The sequence below is a fragment of the Acartia tonsa genome, chromosome 4 (assembly GCF_053477335.1).
Source record: "Acartia tonsa isolate MP-2025a chromosome 4, ASM5347733v1, whole genome shotgun sequence".
NCBI lineage: Eukaryota > Metazoa > Arthropoda > Copepoda > Calanoida > Acartiidae > Acartia > Acartia tonsa.
The window spans coordinates 33,933,168-33,957,165 of NC_137263.1; the positions used below are offsets into that span (position 1 = coordinate 33,933,168).

General features: G+C 32.1%; 4 protein-coding genes across 5 annotated transcripts in view; 1 reads left to right on the forward strand and 3 right to left on the reverse strand.

Moving 5' to 3' along the window:
- Positions 1-23,998, reverse strand: part of LOC145316890 (uncharacterized) — a 256,014-nt gene that overhangs the window by 214,962 nt on the left and 17,054 nt on the right. The window lies entirely within an intron of this gene.
- The window catches only part of LOC145316891 (uncharacterized), a 212,543-nt gene that overhangs the window by 171,493 nt on the left and 17,052 nt on the right, over positions 1-23,998 (reverse strand). The window lies entirely within an intron of this gene.
- Positions 1-23,998, reverse strand: part of LOC145316897 (uncharacterized) — a 68,392-nt gene that overhangs the window by 27,336 nt on the left and 17,058 nt on the right. The gene's annotated exons all lie outside the window — the stretch shown is intronic.
- Sry-alpha (Serendipity alpha) lies at positions 1,822-23,239 on the forward strand. Of its 2 annotated transcripts, none has more exons than XM_080157696.1 (22): positions 1,822-2,136; positions 3,099-3,258; positions 3,841-3,958; positions 4,539-4,605; positions 7,381-7,486; positions 8,684-8,747; positions 8,956-9,177; positions 9,626-9,678; positions 14,559-14,623; positions 14,951-15,020; positions 15,297-15,361; positions 15,918-16,062; positions 16,532-16,696; positions 16,926-17,024; positions 17,512-17,603; positions 17,848-17,908; positions 18,509-18,607; positions 19,691-19,809; positions 20,450-20,632; positions 21,691-21,864; positions 22,233-22,275; positions 22,838-23,239. In XM_080157696.1, exons 1-22 carry the CDS (start codon positions 2,114-2,116, stop codon positions 22,919-22,921), a joined length of 2,277 nt encoding a protein of 758 aa, XP_080013822.1. In that variant the 5' UTR covers positions 1,822-2,113; the 3' UTR covers positions 22,922-23,239. The 2 variants fall into 2 exon arrangements, with proteins under 2 accessions (XP_080013822.1, XP_080013823.1); XM_080157697.1 differs by having other exon boundaries at positions 20,453-20,632.

The window sequence follows — 23,998 nt, forward strand, 5'->3', positions numbered from 1 at the left end:
TACCAGAATGTCTGAACGTCCATTTTTAACAACAAATTTTTATGTGATTTAATTATCCGATTGTTCTGATTTTTTGTATATTGATTCATGGGACAACAAAGTACAATGTTATAATCAAGTCCTAAAATGTAAGTATGTCAATAAACATTATCCTGTATCAAGAAGTTTTTCAACAAATTTACTCACAATTTTGCTTTGGCTTTTATTCATTTATATTCTGATTATTCAGTTCTGACACTATACAAGTGTAAATGTCCGTTTGTCCAACCGTTCAGAGCTTTGCTTTTATGGATGTTGTCATCCTTGTTTTATATCTAAGTAGAGGTGTATATAATAATTCAATGACTGAAAGACTAACCTATTCAATGATTGTTAGAGAAAATTGCTTTAATGGATATAGAATATACATGGATAATATGACTGGGGAAAAAGTTTCCTCAATTTAGGTTGCTATCATGGAACTCATTTATGGTCAGTTCGTTCATCCAGTAGGAGGGGAGGGGATGGGGTAATAGGGGTTATTTTAGCAGGCTGCGGGTTTTACTTTATTAGAGAACATGAAAATCTGGTGTAAAATCCAAGTAATAATATATCCATTTTTGCTTTATACAAAAAAGATATTAAACTTAACTTACCATAATTTATATATTGATTTTTGTCTCTCATTTTTTTATCAGTTTTCATTCACAGTAAAACATATTTTTGCAATTACGTTTATTACAATAAAATATGCTTCACATGTTAGCCTAGTTCACAGATCAAAATCTTATTTTAGGATTAGGTTGAAGGTTAATCCTTATACATAATGAACAATCTTAAGTTATATTCCTATTTATGAATTTATGAAAATCAGGACTGCAAGAAAGGTATGGATATATTGGGCTAAGTATAGTTTTTGGCTTTAATTTTTTATTAGGGCTAATACAATGTTTACAAATGCAAACAGCTGATATTTGACGTTTTCTCGTAGCAGACGTAAAATTTCACCCAGGTCACAAATTTGGTTTTCACTTGTCTGGGTGCTCAGATGGTTGGGGAGGGGTTTTACTTTGGGGATGGGGAGGGGGGGAGGTTAATCTTGGGGTAAACATAGAGTATTTTTTTGTTGATTTCGGACAGTTGTCCATGGAAACTAATATGAAAGTTTTTTGTTTAAATTTTTGTTTATCTTTATACATAAAATTTTTTTCTTGATTTTAAAACATTGAATTTCTTTTGTTGAAAACCGAATTGTTTACGGTTGAAAAGGAGTAGAATCTAAGCCATGTAGAAAATATAAATTTATTGAATTTGGTTTGACAATAATAGCTACATATTATTTTCTTAAATATCACGTTTTTTTTTGAAAAAAAGAACAGCACGTTCCTAAATCATATTTTCAATTTCATCCTTGACTTAAAACAAAAATCTGACTCTTCTTTCCAAAATGACTCAATGTCAACGTACCACTTGTTGAGTAAGGGGGCCAGGTAGTTGGTTCTCAAAACATTTTTAGAAAAATATGTTCTTCCAATTCAGTGAATTTTTTATTTAGCAAAACATTATTATAAATGAAAGGGTGTTTTGAATTTGATTATTTTAGTTTTTATTGTGTTTAGGGATGTATATTCGAAGGTGGTTAGTGCTGAGGAAATAAAAATAAAAACATAAAACCACTCTAGGACTTAAATTTCAAACATGCAATAGGTCTAAACCATTCCAGAACCTATGTAAAGCTTACATAAAATGGAGAACTTAATCGGTTCAGTCGTTAGCTATATTTGACTGACTAAAAACATCTAATATGTAAAAATAAACTTTTTTGCTTAAAATTAATTATTGGTGGTTTTACGGAAACTACTTTTAAACCAAGAGGCGCGCGCACATATGAAATTCAAAAATAAAAACAGAAAAAGAAAAATTCCCATAAAAAGAAAATACTTTAGTGATCCAATTATCAGAAATAAAAGCCTGATACAAATTTTTGTGTATAAAAAAACACAGACAGAATTCAAAGCACTTTTATAATGTGATTTAAGAATTTTTATAAATAGTTTAATGTTTTCACGTCTAGATTTTTATACTAAAAGAAGTTTAAAAGAGTTATAAAGTAGATTAAAGTTATAATATTAAAATGGCTAATAGAAAAAGCAGTGGGTAAGTATATTATATTTAAAAAAAAAACTTTAAAAATATACCTTAATCTTATTTTAAAAAAATTGAGGAAACTAAAAATCTTAAAAATTGTTTATTTATAGAAACGATTCCTATAAGATATCTTTATGAATGGTGAGTAACTTTATAAGAATGACATAATTCGGTTATATCTTTGTATATTCGCCAATTTTAAATCAACAACGCTGTATAATTTTCTCAATTATCTGAATTTTACATTTAATTTAACTTATCAATTTAACTGTTTTAGACTAATGATAAATTATTTTATTATACTTTTCTTGTTGCTATGATTGCCATTGCTCGGCGTTAACTAGTTTGAATTATTTTATTTTCAATCATATCAAATTAGGACGCTAAATTAAACTGGTTTCCAAAGTTTTAGCAAACGATCTTTTATTCATTAACCTTATTACATCTTTATTAATTTTTAGACCAAATTGCTCCAAAATTGTGTAAAAAATGATACATATGACGTCATAAAAATGAGGTAGATGAAAGGATCGAAGTGGGAAAGAAAAACCCTAAAGAAGAGATGGATAATCCCTCATTTTTATGACATATACATGGATAATTTTTGACACAGTTTTACAAAAATTTGATATTTTTCAGTTTTCAAACTTTCCTACTAATGATTTTAATAACAAATGAAATTATACATCAATTTATCGTCTATAGTCTTTTCCCTTAAGCTCCATGCATTTTAATATATGGCGTGCATGGCGGTTAACAAGGGTGGTGCAAAACCATTAAGGGTTAAAAAAATGGAAGGCATGCTTTCCCAAAAACAAGGGGGATGATGACACCTATCTAATCCCCCCTACTGCACGCCACTGTTTAATCATTCATCACTGCATTGTTACGTAGCAACTCAACAGTTTTTTTTAAAAGGTCTGTACGTCCTTTTTTTAAAATCTCAAGTTAAGCAACGTTTATACACTTAGGTTTTGGCGCTGGAGATGTACACACGAACTGGCCAAGTCACTGGACATTACCAGTTCAGATGCCAGCAAGGTTTCACTTGGATCCAACCTGAAGGATCCAGATCTCCAGATTACCAGCCTGGTAGCTAACCTGGAAGCCGTTCTACCAAGTTCAATTAAGGTACTACCGAATACGCCCCAAGGGGCTTTTTCCCAAGTTGTAATTGAAGAGTGGGATGGGGGGGGGGGGGAGTCCCGTGTAATGTTTTTATAAGAAAAATAATATGATGGACCTTTCTTTAATGTGTTTTTTTTTTTAACCAAAAATATGAATAACAACCAAAATTACTGAAACCTTGATTTGTACAATTATTTCGATCGGGCTAACACCCCTGTAAAGCTCACACCTCCCTACACCCTTATTTTACTTTGGTTTAGGGGTTTGTAAAAATTTTCTGGTGCGATTTCCATAACTCCCTAAAAAACTTTTATTCAAAATATTTTTTCAAGTATGGCTTCAAAACAGATTAATATCCGCTGGGTTAGAACTGGTTCAAAGCCATACTGAAAAATCACGCATAGCATCGTATTATAGACAATTTCCCACGAATATTGAAATAAAAATAATAAAATTAATATCAGTTTTGTTAGCCCAGGACCCCTGCCCCTCGGTAATAACAATACTGGTTTTAATCTTATATTTTTTTATCTTAATATCAGCGAAAAGCTGTCTATAATGCGATGCGATAAATAACTATTTCAGGACTTGTCAGCCAAAGATGTTGGGTTGACCGCTCTCAAATATGTAGAAGAGGAGCTGCTTAATCAGATTAGAGAAGCAGCCGAGGCGGCTGTGGAGGCTATTCAAGATCTGAGAGCAGGCAAATAAAAAAAATGGATCCAAACTTGACAAGAACAGAAAGCCTAATTATTTTTGAAACTAAGGGTTGTGTGGTTATTTTTTGATTGTTTATTACTTTAGGCCTGGTTTTTATTGTTCTGGCCCGGTTAGTCCGGGCACCGCAAATATAGGCCCAGCAGGGCTAGGCCCCAGGGGCGTCCAAGCTTTTTTTTGGTGGGGTGGGTAAACTTTTTTAAGGGGGGGGGGTAACATGGCGCGTTTTGTTAGAGATTTTTCATTTTTTTTTTTGGGGGGGGGGGGTAAATACCCCCTCATAAATGGTTGGGGGTGCCTACGGCAACCCCAAGGTAAAAGTAAATTCTAAATGGGGGGGGGGGGGGGAATGAAAAAAAATTTGGGGGTGCCTACTTTGTGGAAAAAGAACTGCAGGCTCCTTCAATTTTAGACTTAAACACCATAGAAAGTTAATTTTTTTAGTAAAATAATGAAAAGGGGAGAGGGTTAGGTACATAGTGAATATAAAAAATTGAGGTATAATAAAAAAAACTTCAACTAAAGTTTTGGCACTTTACAATTAGAACATTTTTCTATTTGTCTAGCTGATGTGAATATAATAAATCATGTTGGAAAAAAGATAAAATCTTTTCTTCAAATTTGTAAACAAAGGTAAATATTTGATTGTGAAATAGTTATTTACAGCAACATATTATATACAGTTTTTCGCGGATATTAAAATGGAATATTATGACATTAACCGACAGCTATTTAACCTGAAATCATCTTTAAAGTTTTAATCCGCTCGTCGTCGGAGAGGTTTGAATCTTTACTTAGCACTGCGTCATAACTAAAGACGATAAAAATGGCTTCTACTGCTGCTATGTCAGATGCACGACATTAATAGATAGAGTATGGCTAATGCCTTGGCCAAAACAGGCCCAACCCATTACTTTGGTTAGGACTTCTAGTCAAGGAGTTGGTTGTCTGTTGGGTGTTACTTAACCTAATACAGCGGGTGTTTGGACATAAATGGAGATATTTGGCTCCCCTTATTTATCTCAAGTTGTTGGACCTGACATTAAAGTGTCATGGACAGTAGCCTCACCCATATGAGGTAATTGATAGGTAAATATTACACCGGTGTCCTGGATAGGAAACAGGTTTTTTTTTACATACGTCTCACAAGACCTATGTAGTCATGACCGGGAGACAATGACGGTTCAGTACATGACTTTCGTTAAATCACAGCTGATCATTTTTGTGGCTTTTTTTGAAAATTACTTTTATACCCAAATTTTCATAGTTTTTCCTTCAAAAATCACAATTTTCTCACATTTGCAGCTTAGTTAACTTAAATTTACACAAGAAAAGTATAATAAATACAGCTGAACTAAAAAACTGTGTTATCATTAATAACAAAATCTTTAAGAATCTTGAATAATCTAAGATTTGTAGTCTAGAAATGAAATAAGAGTTATTTGAAGTAAATATTTGAATTGATGTCTAAACAACTCTTGTAATTAACTTTTTAAAAAATATTTCATGTCCCTGTTGCATGCCTCATGACATATTATATTTTTAAAACAAGTTTCCTTGAAATATTAACAAGTTATCCTGCTCAATATTGGTTCCTGGCTGATTTGATGTCTCAACATCAATACAATATCTGCTTGGAGTATAACATATATATCCACAACCACAGTTGCCATGTTTAAAGTCCTATATTACCATATATACCAGGCTACAATTGAATATACAACCAGTCCTTGGTTCAAAAGAGCTTAGTAGAAGGTTAATATTTTTAACAAGTGGGATTATCACTTGTAAGTGTTTGACATGAACTTGGAATCCGTGTAAAGACCAGTCTATAGCTGGTCTTGATTGAGTCTCTGCCTTTTGTACACACTGCTTGTCTTTACTACTGATTAAATGTCATAGTAAGAACCATGGAAGGTTTTACATAGGTGAACCTACAGAATGATTATAGATACATATTGGATTCTAAGCTGGATGAATAATTTGCAAGATAGTGTATTCAAGATAGTGTAAGAGCAGCTAACTGACAGGAAAGCACTTGGCTCATAGCTTGAAGAAAATAATAGTAGCTTATTACTAGAAAGAATGTGAATGCTGGTTACATGATCATAACTGGATTTTATTCAAGTGTGATTTCCAATGGCAACTTTAAAATCCAATTTGAAAATAAACACAGGCAAGTTCTTTTTCCTAAGCAGATCAATACTACCCTTCCTAAAAGCTACCAGTAGTAAAGGGACCTAGGAAGGTGTTGAACAGGAAGACCAAAATGTAGGATTAGCAAAGCAAAATAAAGGGCAGTTTGTCTATCAAGTGGTGTTAAATTTGGAAATATAGACCCACCTGACTTTCAATCAGCAGAGTAGGTGGAAACCATGGTGAATTTCTGAGTAATAGAGAATGAGAGGATATGAGCTCTTAGCTGAAGTAACTAAGGCAAGGGAGTCTTAAAGACCATGTAGCTAGATGCATGGCAGTCTTGGCTTTCATTCATGGAAAGATCTCTCATGAAAGTAGTTAGTTCATAGGAAATCAAAGGAAGTAAAAAGTAAGAATACTTGAAAGTTTATTATGAATCTTGAGGTTATCCCTTTATAAGGCAAAAGTCAAGCCACAAGTTCAATAGAAAACAAGTGCCATAAAGAAAGAGTCAAAAGTGTGTGAAATGGTTGATTAACAAACAAGGTCAGAATTCTAAACTGACTTCCATCAAGATTTATAGGCTGGGTGAAACATGTCAGCCGGCTAGAATAGAGGTCTGGCTATACCAGGGTGGAAAGAGGTACCCTGTTTAGTGGAAAGTATTATGAGGCATACTTGTTAAAGTTGAAGGACAGGGACGGTAACTTTAACATCTTTAAACAAGAAGTTTAACATGTGGATTGATAGGAGATAATGTTTTAGTGAAAGAAATTTGAGGGCAATAACTTTATGTTGTGGAGTCAAAGGCAAAGTCAAATAGATTGAATCATGTTAAAGCCAGGTGAAAGCCTATGGAGGCTAGAAGCAGTTCTGAAATGCAAATTTATTGTTGAACATTAATTCAAAATAATTAACTCTTACTCAATTTCTAGACTACAAATCTTATTCCATTGATTCTGAAAGATCTTGTTATAGGTGATAGCACAATCTTCAGTACAGCTGTTACTTATAATACTTTTCTTGCGTAAATTTAGGCTAACTAAGCAGCAAATGTGAGAAAATTGAGATTATTTTTGGAAAAACTATGAAATTTTGGATAAAAAAGTAATTTTCAAAAAAATCCACAAAAATGATCAGCTGTGATTTAACGAAAGTCATGTACTGAACCGTCATTGTCTCCCAGTCATGACTACATAGGTCTTGTGAGACGTATGTCAAAAAAAACCTGTTTTCTATCCAGGACACCGGTGATTAATTTTTATTAAGATATGATGATCTGATGGATGAAAAAACTAAAGAAAAAGTTGGAATTGAGATTCACCGAATAAGAACTGTTCTACCATATCTGTGCCTTGTTCTTGAAGACATTCAGGTTTTTATGTTATTGAAAACGTTACATACAAAAAGAAACAAATTAGGTACAGAGTGAGGAAAAAGAAGATTGAAGTTAAAAAAAACCTTTGCATCTAAAAATTTATACTTTTAAGTAGCGAAGCTACTCTTTAATTCCTAATGTCCGTCTGTCTGTCTCAAATGTTTTTAATGTGATTTATTTTGTTGCTTTTTAAGTTAGACGACATCATCTTGTCAACATTCTCATTATTGTGGAGAAAGTTTCATTAAAAACATCCTTGGCGGTCAGACTGTATGCTGAGCATCTTTTGATTCTCTTTAATTTTACAGCTGTTGTCCAAATATCTTGGTGTTTTTAGCCAGACTTCCAAATTTTTGGGTATTAACATAAAGATAAAGTTTCTCGTAATTTTTATGTCTTTTGATGAAAGGACAAGTAGTTTTAATTTTTCTAGCTTTATCTAATTCTATTCTATGTTTTGTACAATTTTTATAATTTATTTGTAAGTATTAGGATGAAAATTTTATTTGAGTTAAAAAAATTGTTTTCATTTCTTGTTTTATCTTTATTAAGTTTCCTTTAAATGCGGATGTAAGATTTCCTTGAGGCTAAGGGGCCAGCCGCTTCTAATATACATAAAACTAAGTGTTAAAATGAATGTATATGTGTATGAAATTATAGAAAGAATGCAGCTCAGAGTATTTGCTAAATATTTAAACTATTTAACAATCCAAAATAGGATACAATTCAAATATAATATCTAGGTTAATTTTATACAAGTAGGAAATACTTAATTTTATTATTTGAACATACTTTTCATCAACCCCAAAACTAGCAACTGAAATTAAGCTGTCAATTTTTGCCATTTGGCTGCTTCAAATATTAATGTAATGCGCTATAAACACATGCAAGTCTTTTAAGGATGGTGAAAAATATAAAACGGCAAATATGATTGATTTTCTCTGCTCGATCCTATTCAATATAGAGGGCTGAATTTTTCTTATTATGAAGAATTCCTATGCTAATGAGAAATATATAATATACTTGTTCTTTTGGTCTGTCAGACCTACTAAAAAAAAATATTAAAGCATATGAAAAACATGTAAAAGGGATTTTCTATACATTTGAAAATCTGCTCTTTTAATCACTCAGTTCCATTGTCTGATGATTTTTATTTGATGTCGTCACTGTTTCTTAATAATTTGTTTAATATAGTTTGAGTATGAAGAGTACAGCTGTTCTGGATTTATTCTTGATCTAATGGAGACAGCTATAATCAAGGGATTTGAAATGCTGAGACAAATAACGAATATTTTTGTTTATACAAACTCATATTACCAAATAGATTGGAGAATCTTATATGCAGAGACGTCCTTTTAAACTTTAAAACCCAGGTTTTTATTCATTTAAAAGATAATCAAAAATTGATCTTGTTATTCTTTAATGTCATCCTTTTTATTTCCAAGCATAGCATTTTATATTTTATCAGATTGTAAATTTATTTGAGAAACCAAACAAAGATCAACACCAGTTTGAAACTATTGGCAGCTTCCTGGACCTGATGGACCAGCTTCTGGACGGCCAGAATCAGCCGCCAGGAGCTGCTGACAACCTGACAGCGATGTCAGGTGAAGTGAGCTCTGTTATCAGACATGCTCTGACCTTGTCCCGAGTTTGTCATCCCACAGATGCCAGTGAAATTAGTCTAAGTAAGTTTTTTTTTATGATTTGGTATTATAGATATAATGCATATGAAAGTGGTAGGGTGTCTAGTCTATCTGTCTGTCTAATCTCGTACACGGCCAGACCAATTTAATTACGATAAATTCACTGAGTGAAAAAGTCTTTGATACTTCTTAGTTATTTATTGAAATATATTTCGGTGGACATTGCACCCTCTTCAGTCTTCAGTCTTGTAGTTTAACTGGATGTTAAAAGTAAACTTAATTACCTTTTCTAAGAACGTCAACTAATTTTAAAATAAGGTAGAAATAAATAAAATTTTCAGGAGACACACAAATCATCTTTTCCTTAAAAAAATAAAGACTGTGTTAAAGCTTTCTAATAAATGTAAAAAAAATATAATTGAGATAAATTTATGTAAAAATTATATAAAAAACTTAATCTCTAAATAATAAGGATTTTAAATTATTTTAGTTGCCAAGAGCATTGCAGACACCATATTCACAATGAAAGATGAAAACCAACAGGTAACATGTGGCTTCGAATACTCTGGATTAGAACCAGTTATCGGCCATACTAAAAAAACCATAGCATCATATTACAGACAATTATTAAAAGAAAAATCCTGTTCATATAAAATTTACTTACTTTTTATAGTCTTATTTTAATGCATCTTTTATTTTGTCTCTCCGCGGCATATTTACTATGAATCAAGATAATGAGAATTTTGGTGGTTTCACTCTTTCGCCCGTGGACCACAAATAAACTTTAAAAAAGTGTTTTTGATGCCCACTGACAAATGTTGATAATGGTTAGATTCAGTAAAGGTTATAAGAGTCCTGAAGGGATAGGGCCTCGCAAGGTTAGAACTCCCCATAGGGGCTAGAAATGATCTTTTTTCTTCTTATAAAACTAGAAGTATAATTAAGATGAGGTCGGTGTTCAAGAAATAGGTTTGATTAAAAGCACCAATATCAAAATTTAAAATAAAACTTATAACGATTGAAGATGATAGATTCAATTTATCCAATTGTAGACCAAATCAATTTTAAAAGTACTAAATGAATTAATTGTTTGGACTATAATTAATTTATGCTATATCGCTGGTCAGAATTTATCAGGGATTCAGGGAAATAGCAATGTATAATAATTGATCATACAATCAATATTCAGTACTTGCTCATCCGTAAAATTATCTATCCAAATGGTTAAAAGTTAAAGGGATGAATGAAATTAACCTTGCTTGTCTTTTTCTTCCCTGACCTAATACCTATATTAACATTCTACCTCACATTTCTAAAATTATTTCACTTTAGAGTAACAACACTTTTACTAACTTGCTACTAGTAACAAATATCCCTGTGTATAAAACACTCTATTGTTAATTACCTCATACGTGCGAGGCTGCTGTCCATGACACTCTAACGTCAGGTCCAACAACCCAGAATAACTAAGGGGAGCCAAATTTCTCCTGTTTTGTTTAAACAGACAACCAACTCTTTAATTGCAAGGTGGTCGCGGTTATAAAAGACTCTAAGGTATAATATCAATATTTGTGCTACCTAACACCCAATACTGACATATATAAATGTACAATGTACAAAAAGGGATGCTACACCTTTTTAGGTTATATGTAATAACAGTTATGTTTAAATAGACTTCATTTAAATAACATGACCATTTAAAAAAAACGCCAATGATTTGAAATAAAAAAAAAGTAAAGTAGTATTTTGAAAAAATGAATTGTTTTAAAGACAGTTAAACTTGTTAGGAGCAGGCTTAATTCAGTAATCTTGACTATTGACAGACCATCGGTCTGACGTATTATTTCAATTATATAGTAGCTACGTTACCATCTTTGATAAAAATAAGAAAAACAATATTACAAATATCTTTTTAAATGAGACAAAAAAAGCTCTTGGCAAGTTCTCTTTTAAAGAAAGAATAAATATATTTTTTTTATTGTTGTCCTTAATTTTGTCCCTTTAACATTCATTATTTGTTTAAAAAATAGGAAAGTCTTAAACTGACACCTGTTACAGTCAGGCAGATAAAACAATTATATTTCCTTAGAGTCTAGAGATAAATTTCTTTTAATACCAACAAATAAAGCAGGGCTTAATATGACATATATTTTAAGCTTAATACATAAAAAGTAGCTTTTTTTAATTTGAAATTTTTGGATAAAAATATACTTAAATTGAGTTTACATGATATCCCTATTTGGTTGTATTCTTAAAAGTTGCACAAATTTCCTATGCTTCGACATATATAAAACAGGGCTCGGCAGTCACGACTAAGCCTAAAATTATTTTTGAAAAGAGGGATTACCATATTTGGGTCAGGTTTAAAGTTCCAGCTTATTTTTAACATCGTAAAGGGTTGATTTCCCTAAGTCTTTAAGCAGCTGTTGTGCGGTTGCCGACCTCTGATATTAAACGCTTTATTATGATAGATCGATCAAGGATGACAACAGTCATAAAAGTAAAGCTCATCTAATCAGACAATTAAATAATGATATCAAGATTAATATTGTAAAATGATATTAGAAGCAGTTTTTAAAAAATCGATATACATACACCCATGGCAAATTGCTTGAAATAAATAATTTTGAAACAATACTTTTAAAAGCCTAAATTTCTTGAGATTAATTTAATATCTACTCCATATCTTACTTGTCTGTTAGTCAATCGTAAATAATATTTTGCACAAGAAATTTCTAAATATTATTTACTCATTTCCTTTTAGAGAAGAAAGCTATTTTTTATCAAATGGTTAACCAGAATAATAAGCATTTATTCTATAATTCATTATATTCGTCCTATTATCTGTTGTTACGTTCTCCGTGATATTTATATCTCCTAGATATGTATCTCCTATTCCTGTGTTTAATAGATTTAGTCAAGGAAAATCAATACTTTACCTATGAATGCAAATCGAAACTAGGCTTAAGCTGATTTTTAATTTATGATTTTCTAACTTTATGAAAATTTATTTTTGAAAATTTGTTTTGTGTGATGTCAAAACAAAATTCTTGATTTGCATAAGAATCATATAAGTAACTTCAGCATTAATTGTAATATACAGGTTGAATATTGAAAAGACTTGTGTTTATAAGAAAAGGCATCTCGTCATTGATTTTATGAAAATTTGATTCTACTACATTAGTTTTTAAGGCCTATACTTATGAATAGGAAAGCCTTGCACTTGTTTATGGGCCAAGGCATTTTCACCTATAAATTGGTTTATTGTTATACTTGAAGTCTCTAGGGGTACTTGAGGGAAGGAAGGGGGGGGGGGGGGGTCAATTCGACACTCTACTTTCAAGTCTTTAAGAACAAAAAAATATTATTATTTTTCTAAGGGTAGTTGTTAGGGTGGAGATTATAAACCTTTTTTAAACCTTTAAGAAGCTTCCCTCTAAAGGAGAACCTTATTAGTTCAGCGGTTAGCGAGATCTTCTGCCACACACGGACGGAAACACATACTGTTACTTTTATATAAGGATTAAACTATAATATTCCGCGCCTTAGGTAAACATTTGATCTTGTCATGTGTAAGTAGAATTACATTTTTGCAATTGCAAAAAATTCGCCGTAACCCAAATGCAAATTTTCCAGCATGTTTCTGTTTCACAATTAAGGACAAACAAGGATGATAACATCCATAATATCGAGGTTTAAAAAAAACAACATTTGAATTTTTTATTACTAATAAATTTTACAATACAATACAATAGATCTATTATTACTTAGATCTTACAACAAATTATTATGTACTCTAATAATGTGAAACTTGTAGCCAGCTAAAATAACGTCCACCCCCTTTACCCAATCACCTCCCCTCCTTCTGGATGGATGATCTGAGCAATAAATGATGTTATTTGTAGCAACCTAAATTGAATATCAATGCATTTGCATTCAGGGACTTACAAAAATGTTAACGTCGTACTGGGAATCAGCATTTTAAAAAGTCAAAAGGCTAAAAATTCTTTTTTCAGATTGAAACTGATTTATAAAGAAATTATTAGTTATTTCTCGCATCGTATTATAAACGGCTTTCCGCGGATATAGAATGTACAATTATGAGATTAAAACTAGTTTTTTAGCCCCGAGGTGCCGAAGGCACCGGCTAAAAAAACTGGTTTTAATCTTATGATTGTACATTTCTATATTCGTAGAAAACTGGATATAATACGATGCTAGACATAGTTTTTTCGTATGGATGAGAACCGGTTCCTATCCACCGGATTCGAATGAATACGAGAAAATTTTTAAAAATTGCTAGGACGATTCCAACAGGTTTTAGGTTTAAATTACGATTAGAGTTATGGACAAACGATGACACCCTAATTGTTAAAAGCCATGCTTTTAAAAGGAGATTTTTTCCCTTGCAATAAAAAGATTTAACTAGTTTACATACTTTTTATCTTTTCAAACTGCAGAAATAGTTTTGCATTTGTCGCAGGGAGAAAAGGGAATATTCCTAAATAAATTTTTAAGCGAAGTTTTTTTTTAATAATTAGGGTATTTACGTCCATACGTGACAGTTAAGTCGTTTCGTTAACTTAGGCATGTTAGAATTGCCCTATCGAGTTTAAACTTTGGATGATGATTTATGTATTAGTCAAGTACAATTTAGAAAGTGTAGCAACTCTAGTTACCAAAAAGTCTATTTGTCTATTTAAAACTTTCTGATTTTTAGAGCTATATTTGACATCAATCGTTAGATTTCAGAGCTTCTCGCTTTTATTGATTTTGTCATCTTTGTTTTTATAAATATAAAATGATCTAAATTGAAATCAAAATGTTCTCGGAAATGCTTCTATAATAAATAGCATTCTAAAATATATCTGAAATAATAGAAATATATCTCCAAACCTTTTGTTAAAATCGAACTATTAAGCTAAAGGGTGTGCAAAAAAATGCGGACCTTTTCAAAATTTAGATTGCGCGGCTTGTGTTAATAGTAGAAAAACGTTATGCATACTGCTAGAACCGCTATGAAGTCTATTTTTTGGAAATATAAAAAACGATTCCTGTATATAGAGTAATTGCGAGATTTTAGATTTTATGCCTATCCAGTGAGTTCACGAAAACGCTTAACTGACCGACCGACTTGTCGAACTTGCAGAGTAGCTACAAAAAAATACAGAAACTGTTATTTATCGCATCATATTATAGACAGCTTTCCACGGACATTTAAATAAAAAACATAAGATTTAAACCAGTTTTGTTAGACCCGACTGGTTGAAAGTCCGGTCTAACAAAACTGGTTTCAATTTTATGATATTTATTTTAATATTCGTGGAAAATAGTCAGAGTTAGGAGTTTAGAACCGATATTTAACCAGCGGATATTAATCGGTATCGAAGCCATACTGTAAAATAATTGTGCACTATTTTTAGGAGCAAGAATATTCAGAAACAAAGTTGATAGATTTACTGACACATCTTGAAGAATGGATAAACAGGCAAGTAATGTAATAATAGTGAAACTTTTCTATAATTACGCCTGTCTCTTAGAGACTAGATTTTCTCGGCCGTTCGTCTGTTTGTCATTTGTGAAATTTTGCTTCAGCATGATGTCATTAGCTTAATTTCTTATGAATATTTTGTTGGCGTGTTAATTTTAATTTCGAAAGGTACATGACAAAGAAACCCTCAATAATCTCCTATCAAATTGTAATACAAAATTATATTGATATATTTATATTTTTTTCTCCAAATTTCAATAGAATCCAATAATAATATTTGAAATGGAAAGTACAAAACTTTCTAAATATCTTATATTATTACAGGGCGTTGCTGAGAATGTTTACTTTAAGTGCTTGTTCTTTGGAAAACTCATTGGACAATCTTTTATTGCAGGTTTGTACACCAAAAAAAAACAATGGAAATATTTAATGTCATATATGACCATGGCATAAAAACACTCTTTACATATTTAAAATTTTAACCCTTTAACGTCAAGGTTTCACTTTTTTATGATGATTCAACTTGAAGCTAACTACAATAATTATGTGGAAAAATTAGACAATTACATCAAGAATCGGTTGAGATATTCATAGATAATTGTTCTACAGGCAGAGCGATAAACAAAACACTTATATAGTAGCTACGCTTTATATTTATGATATGATTTAGGTATTAAATAGCACAATACCAGTAATAGAGAGGGATGTAACAGATCTTGATAAATATGTTAACAGGTTCATTTTTATTACAGTTTTATTCTTCGCCAATTGTAGTTGTCTTTTTGAACAAAATTATAATCGAAAACTTTTTAAAAACTGGATTATCTTATATCTCTTAATCCTAATATATAAGGTAGTAAGCTTTTTTGTCTGTAGCGCAGGATCTAATTAACCGCTGAACCGATATGGTTCTTTTTTACAGTGAAGCTTATTTTGAGTCCAGGGAAGGTTTTTGACTATTTTGGGGGAGGGTATCCTACTCTTTTAATACAATTTACCTCTTCCAAAAAAAATTCTTTTTAAATCTTTTAAATGAACAGGTGAAGTCGACTTAATTCCCCCCCCCCCCCCACCCGCTTAAGGGCCCCTAGATCCTTCTAGGGGCGTAGCCGCTAGTACATAATATAGTGGCAAAAGGTATGCATATTAACATTTATTAAAGGTAGAGAAAATAAATCACACATTGAAACTGTTATTTTTTCTGACTGTTTGGAAAGCCAAAATAAAATTAAATGTAAAGTTTTTTTTCTTGATATTTATGTTATTATTTAGATTTATTTAATGTTGTTAGGTTAGACGAGCAGACGGACAGCATCCTCAACCTGTGTGAATTTTGTCCAGCAAGTTCCAGAAACAGGACGCATGGTAGGATCCTGAAGGCCGCCCATTCAACTCTCCAGAAACTGGAGGCTGAACTAGTACCTGCCATTTTTCAGGTAATGCTTAATAATTTTTATTACTAAGGGTTCATTAATTATTTATTATTTTTCAGTTTTTACTTTTAAAATTCTAGATTGTATTTTTGTCATACAAACATTATGGATAAGACATGATTATATCATAATCCACTTTTTAGAGAAAAGGAATTATCAACATTACAGAGGTTTTAATGGATAGAATGATCTTCTAGCAAATTGGCTTCTACTCTTTTAAAGCGACTTGGCTGTGTTAATATTTCCGACGCAGTTGGCTGATATTCATTGACCAAATTGAAAGTCGGCACAGAGTCCCCACCCCGTGAACAGCCAGATGTTACACCCCTATCCCCCCTTCTTTTACTTTAATGTAAAAACCTTTGAGTTATTATGGAATGGCAACGCTTTAAAGATCCTGTTTGAAAATTAATTTGTTTTGTTCTATTCGGACAATTGTACCTTATCAAGTTATATTTGTTTTTGTCTATAGATGTACCTGTATCCTGGAAAGAGAGAGGTGAAACGCAAAGTAAGATTTCTGCGTCAGCTGTGGCATGCTCTGCAAATGGAAGTGAAGACGACATTGAAGAAGATTGTTGATCCAGTCGCCATGTCACTCGTCATTCTGGAAGAGGGTAAAAAGCTGGCGAGAAGGGTAAAAAATTTTTAAAAATATATATTATACTGACCTAAAGTACAAACGAAAAACTGCCATCCTCCCCTACCCCCCATTTTCATTTTATATTAATAATAAGTAGAGTTAGGGGTACCGGTGTTAAACAAGGTACTTTGAGTGATTGCCATAATTATTCATAGAGCAGCTATATTTTATTATTTTAGGTTTTAATTTCAAGAAACAATGATATTTTTTTTTTAATTGAAAGGTTTGTGATGAAATGTATGATCAGAATATGGAGAGATTAAAATCAGACATTCTTCTTTTGGTAGGAATCTGTGAAACAGGGGTAGATATTACTTGGCAGGTATCTATAATACAAAGTAGTTTGATGTCTGTCCGTCCGTCCGTCTGTCCCATAAGATCTCGGTAACCGCTGAACCGATCGGATTCTACTCTTCAGGGTATATACCTATTGGTCCTGTGGTGGTTTTAAGCTATTTTCTTGAGGGATGGGACACGCCTAACCCCCCCCCCCAAAAAAAAAAAAAAAAAAAATCCCCCCCATTTTTTTTTGAATTTTGAATTTGATACTGGGGCAGATCCAATTTTTTCCCCCGAAAATTTTGAAATTGATACTGGGGCAGCTGCAATTTTTCCCCCGAAAATTTTGAAATTGATACTGGGGCAGCTCCAATTTTTTAAGCCGCTAGTATAATATATATTATCTATTGGTTAGAATATGTGAGATAGGGATAAAAATAACATTACATTCTTTCCTTAATTTTTTTTTGTATGATGTTAATTTGAAATGCCTTTAGGTATAAGTTATTTATGTAAACATCTGTTTCAAGGAGTTTAAGATGACCGACGCTGAAGATTTGCTCCGCCAGGATGGGGTTGCCAACTCTCAATATCCTCTTCCGGAATTTAATCCATTGGTCAGGTAATCTATTGAAGATGTGTACAAAATAATACTTTCTTTGATTTTAAATTTGCTAATTTTTACTTTTCTTAATCTTTCAAATATAAGCATGTTGAAGGTGGATGTATAGGGGTGTCAATATTCTCTTTTTCCCCCTAAGGTTTGCATTCCCCCAGGCCAAACTCTGTTGGCCACTGCTTTCAAATTACCTTTTTTTCTGGAGTAGTTTAGCGTCAATAGAGTTTGAATCTGAAATATGTTTTAGGACTGAAAGATCAATTTGGGAGCTGCGGGCTGCCAGCAAACTTGTACAGCAAAATCCACAGGTATGTATTTGTTAAATAGTAACTGCGGTAAAAAAATCTTGAATTGCATATTTTAGAAAATTAAAAAAAACTTTGTTTATTGATATCTAGGTAAATGGTTTTTTATCTGTATATTGTGGTCCTTGTTATACTATGGTTGTAGCATTGATAAGCAATTTTGATATTTTAGGCAGTATTAAAGTTGTCAATATAAAAATTGAATCTTGTTGACAGGATATCGACAGAATGAATGATAATATGTCTATATCCTTATGTCGACATAATAAATACTCAACGTTTTACAGTGATACTTCTTAACAAATGACGTTCGAAGATTGCCTTCAATTAAGCTTCCATTTTACCTCCTTGGAGTTTTAATAACTTTCTTTCTTTATTGATAATCTTAAAATTATTCTTTATTTAAATCTAAAAGATATGATATAAGTCTCAGCCTCAGCCGTGCATAAGCCTTAAATTCAAACTCGCTTGTGTGTTTAAAATAATTTCAAATTGTGTATTGTCTCTTCAGGATGGTACAGACACTCAGCTGAATTTTATAATAAGTTATAATATGACGATTTTTACGGGCAGCTGCCTTGGTTATAAGTATCATTTTTCTAGGATTTGGATTTGCATAAATCCTTTGTGAAGAGAGTGAAGGTTTTGGTGAATAATTATTCACATTTATCATCCATGCTCGTAGAAAAATGCCAAAATCAGGTGAAAATGTCTTTGATATCAAAGTAGTAGGATGTTGTCTGTTACTTCAGAGGCTTCGCCACTAAAGAGTTGTAATGACCTCGAGGGGTTGGGGTTGACTTATCCCCTACCCCCCCCCCCGTTCCCCACAAACATGAACATACTAAAAGAGTTCAAACCTGCCTAGAATTAAAACTAAAGGCCTAATTTCATCGGGGTTAGGGTTGACTTAACTCCTACCTTCGTCCCCCTCCCCACACATACATATTCAAAAAACTTTAACTACCTAGGATAAAACTAAACTAACAGTTAAAAGTTTTGATCAAAAAGATACAAAAATTAACTAAACTAAATTTGTACTGAACAAAAACAAGCGCTCATGATGAATGATTTATATTTTAATTTCATCAAATCATTTTTGATATGTATAAAATTACTTAATTGAGTTATTATTGCAATGAATTTGCTCTAAAAGGACATTCATGTTAGGTAAATCTTATGATTTTTTGTAAAAAGACAAAAGATGGAATTTATTTAAAACAAGGACAGAACATCCCTAAAAAATAAACTGACTTTTAAACAATTATCATAAAGTAAAAGCAAATCTATTTGTACTTTACAATTTGAAATTGTTATTTATTTTTTAAAGTTTTATTAATGCAAACAAGTGTAAAATTAAAGAGAAAGAGACATATTATAAGAAGTGCAATATATTTGTAGAGTTACCTCGCTCCTAGGACGTCGAAGTTTTTATTTTGATTTGGTGGGTGTAAAAATCTGGATGATTCCCCCTCTCCCTTCCTAAGCCCTTTTTGTTGGGGGGAGGGGGGGGGGGGGGGTTAAATTTTAATTTGAATCTATTCGCAAAAATTTTTATGGCACACCAATTTTTTTTTTTTGGGGGGGGGGCATCTCTTTGGTGTTTTAAGGTGTGCTCCATAAATTGTTACAAAAAAATTATAAACCATCACTACAAAAAGAATTGCTTTATAATCTGACTTTTTATTGCTTAGATAGTATAAAAAATCATCATACATATAGTTTAATGTTCTTGTTATATACTTAAGTAAAATAGTATCCTTTTAATCTAAATTATAAAATTAGGAAGAAGAAATATTTGAAAGGAGCGAGGATGATAAAATAATTTTGTTAGCGGAAATGACAGCTGAGTTGGAAAGCAGTGGTGTGGCCAAATGTTCTCAAAATGCAACAGCAGTTGGACAAGGGACAATCATGCACTTACGTTTTTTTTAAAATTCTGTTTTGTTTTTGGTCAGACAATGCAATAGATTATTTGTAGATAATTAAATGTATAAGATATTAATGCTTGCTTAAACAAAAGCTTTTTTTATTACGTTTTGTTACAAAGTTTCTTCTTATTCATATTATATGCTTGTACACTTTAAATGTACCAGTTTTTTCATGTGAGTGGCCTAGCAGAAATATTACATTTTTCGTCTACGGTATTCAAGATCGTCGAATGTAACAGGTATAGACTGATAGAACTATGGTCTATATTTTTTTGAATATACTATCAGGAAATGTAGATCTTAAATTCCACGTTCTCAATAAAATGCCTCATAAAACGTAATAAAGCAAACAGTGCCAAAATCGAAATATATTATAATTGGATGTTACACCAGATTTTCATGTTATCTAATAAAGTAAAACTCACAGCTGGCTAAAATAACGATGTCTTCCTTCTCCTTTAACCTCTCCTCCTACTGGATTGACGAATTGACCGATAAATGATGTCCACGTTAGCAACCTAAATTGTAGACAATTTTTCTCCTTTCATAATATCCACTTATATTTATTATCCATTGAGCCAAAAAAAATAGGAGTCATTGATTGTCACTGTCTAGCAGATTTACAAACAACTGTGGCAAATAAAACAGATCTTAATGATGGTTCCGCTCATGATGATGAAGTATCAATCAAAAATGTCACCAATACAACCAAGATTGGGAGAAGGGATAATTCCAAATTGAGTTTCTATTCAATCAGAGATCCTGAGAAGTCAAGAATATTGTCTTTAAGTTTGAGGTATTTTTGGTCGTCTTTAAGCATAGACAATTATGTTCATTAGCAGCGCTGCAATGACAAGATAAAAAAAATAGACAGTTTCTCTCAAAGTACCTAGTTAAGCACAGAACCCTCTCCACCTTTATTTTTAAAAAAATATAAAAAAAGGGGAGAGATAATTTTTTCGTGTGTTTATGTTGAGTAAGGTTATATTGGGCACTGGTTAGCCCCGCAGGGTATATACATTGCATAGTAGGGTGGGTTCATATCGGAATTAGACAAAGCAGGGATATGCAACAGATAAAATTAACATTAAAAACATTTCTGACCGAAAAAGAATTTTAAAAAATTGAGTTTTAGAACACGACCACTTAAAAATATAATTCATTACTTATTAGTATGCAAAGACGACATTCAAAGATTTTTTAAAATCAGAACTATGGCTTCATGGTGCTCCCTGGAAAGGCCTTGAGGAGCTGAATCAGGAACTTTTGTCCGTTTCAAAATATCTCGTTCCTAGCCTTAGAAATCACTAAAAAACCAATTTTTTTTAAAGGTTTATTGAGAATTGTCCAATTTGTAGAGGTTTTTTAGATTTTCTCAGGCTAGGAACGAGATTTTTTGAAACGGACAAAAGTTCCTGACTCAGCTCCTCAAGGCATTTCCAGGGAGCACCATGAAGCCATAGTTCTGATTCAATAAATTTTTGACTCCCATTTACAAATAGCTATACAATTGAATGTCTGGTCGTCAGCGGTTTTAAGACTTAAGATAAATTTTAAATCATCCAGAGGTGTATTATATCTATATAAATTGAGTGCAGATCCCCGCTTTGGCCTCAGAAAAAAAATGTCCAAAATCGAGCCACCCTATTGCATAGCCCCCCCCCCCCCAGCTTATTTTAACTAAAAAATAATTGGGGTGTTTCACATTTTGCAGGTTATTTTTTAGCGCACCTGAGCGCAATATTTTTAAAATTGTAATCTTGGATGTAAGGTTGGGGTAAATTTTTTTTAGTTTTTTATAATATACATATGAAATTTACTAAAAAATAAAACTAATATTAAAAAAAAATCTAGGAAAGATGTATACCGGCTGACACAAATTGACATGACCGAATTCTCTCCCCTGACGCCCGAGTCCAAGACCAGAATAAGATTGTCCACAACGACGCCAGAATCAAGTGTACGCCTGAGTTCTGCACTAGACCGTCTCTCCATGGTTTCAGAAGAACTGTCTCGCAGTCTCCGCAAGTAAGGCTTTTAGATCTTTTAATTACCTTTCTGTTTTTAATATTAGAGCTTTCAGAGGTCAGGGAAGGTGAGGAAAGCATAAGTAAAGGGACAAGGGAGGGATGGGGAGGGGAATGGAAAAGGAACAGAGGGAATGGGGAGGTTATGTAAATTATTGAGATAAAAATAAAAAAATAAAAATCTGGTGTAAGATCCAAGTAATAATACATCCATTACTAGAATGGACATTTTTGTTATTATTGCAAAAACTTAGTTTTTTCCCCTGGTCCCTTAAAAAATACTTTTCTCACATATTTGTATTAATTTCTGTTATAGTATTATTGTAAAATATAATGTTATATGTCTTAAAAAGAATTATATGTATTTAGAACTCGACAGATAAGCAGATTAGAAACAACAGAAGGTGTAAAGGTAGTTTAAATTTTAGTATTTTTTTTTCTTCAAATATAAAAAAAGTAAATTTTTCACTTTTTTGACCATGGGGATTTCTCTGAAAGTGCCTTGTCTAACTTATAAGTCCTCCCCATATTTTGAAATAAACTATAAATATGGGGGGAGGATAGTTTATTAATTAAGGTCAGGTTAGGTTATGTTCTATTGGATACTGGGTAGCTTGGCAGGGAACACAGTAATAGTGTCTGACTGATTATGACAAAAAAGATTAGCCAATGAGAGGCCACTATAAATTTTACCATTGGTCAATAACGGCCTCTCATTGGCTAATTTTTTTTGTTACGTCATAATCAGTCAGACACTATTACTGTGTTCCTTGGCAGGATAAGGGCGAAACATAGGGGTTAGACATAAACTACCCCTTTATGTTCAAATTATTTTAAAAATAAGAGATATCCGCTGGATGCTAAATTCTGATTTTCACATTGAAATTCATCTGTTCCATTTTTACGGCAGAAATTTTGCTGCTGGGTTGCAGTTGCCATGCCCAACTTTTAAATACTTCCTTAAATTATTTTAGGTGAATGTTATCCACATAAAAAGCAGCCCCTGCAACACTTCCCTGAGAAGAAGAGCACTTTTTAATCAACAAAATCACAATTAAAATTATCAACATTTTTTAACATGAATTGTTTTTAAGCAAGGAGTACCTTATAATGTAAATAATTGGACATTGATTTAAATCGTTAACAAAAGCATCCCCTCAGTAGAAACATATTTGTCGGGAAAGTTTTGATGCTGTTACTTTGTACAACCCAATCTATCTTGGATCGTTTATTTTCAAAAGAAATAATAAGAGAATAAAATTCTTTAAATGTAAATATTATTTAATGTGATTATAAATATTTTATACAATTAAGCACAGATAAAATTATTTGTTATTATTGTATTTGCACTTTTTAGAAATAAATAATGAAAATAATTGTTTCTTTCAAAGTTATAAGCATAGCTTGTTAATTATTACTATTTGCACTTAAGATTTATAATATAAAATAAATATACCGACTTCTAACTTTTAAGCTTTTGTTTGGAAATGAGAAGGGTGATAACTTTAAAACCTCTCATTTCTCTAAAAATTTTTATTCTAAATAAATTCTCTGTGGTAAAGCTTAAAACATCCCCCCCCCCCCCTACCCACCAGTTTAAATTTCTGTATATTGTAGATTATTCGGTTCAATGCTTTTCGAGATTTTACTGTACAGATAAAGTATAAGCCATTGAGGACGAGATACGCTTTAAGGTCTTATTTTCATGAATCTCTGAAACTATCCAAATCTTGCTAATGTAGTGCATGATTACGCGACCAAACGTCCTGCAGACAATCAACCATTTGATTGCACATCCTTTCTCTGAAATCCCTAATAGCGCATGGCAATGAGTTGCACCTGTTTTTGAACCAATGCATAACCTCTAACTTTTTATGTCGCGCACCTGTCCTAAACATTTAGGAAGGAGCCATTTTTAATGTCTTAAATCGTGCCGAGATTTGAACTCATCACATGCCCGACAACGAGGGTAAGCGTTTACATATAAATAATTTATAAAAAGTAAAGTTTGATCCCTGAAATGGTTTCAATAAAGACCTTCATACAGATACAGAAAATTTTAGATATAGACTCATAGAGTGGCTTCAATATGTTGCATAATTTTGTACATTTTTTTATTCTACACTGAACAGATT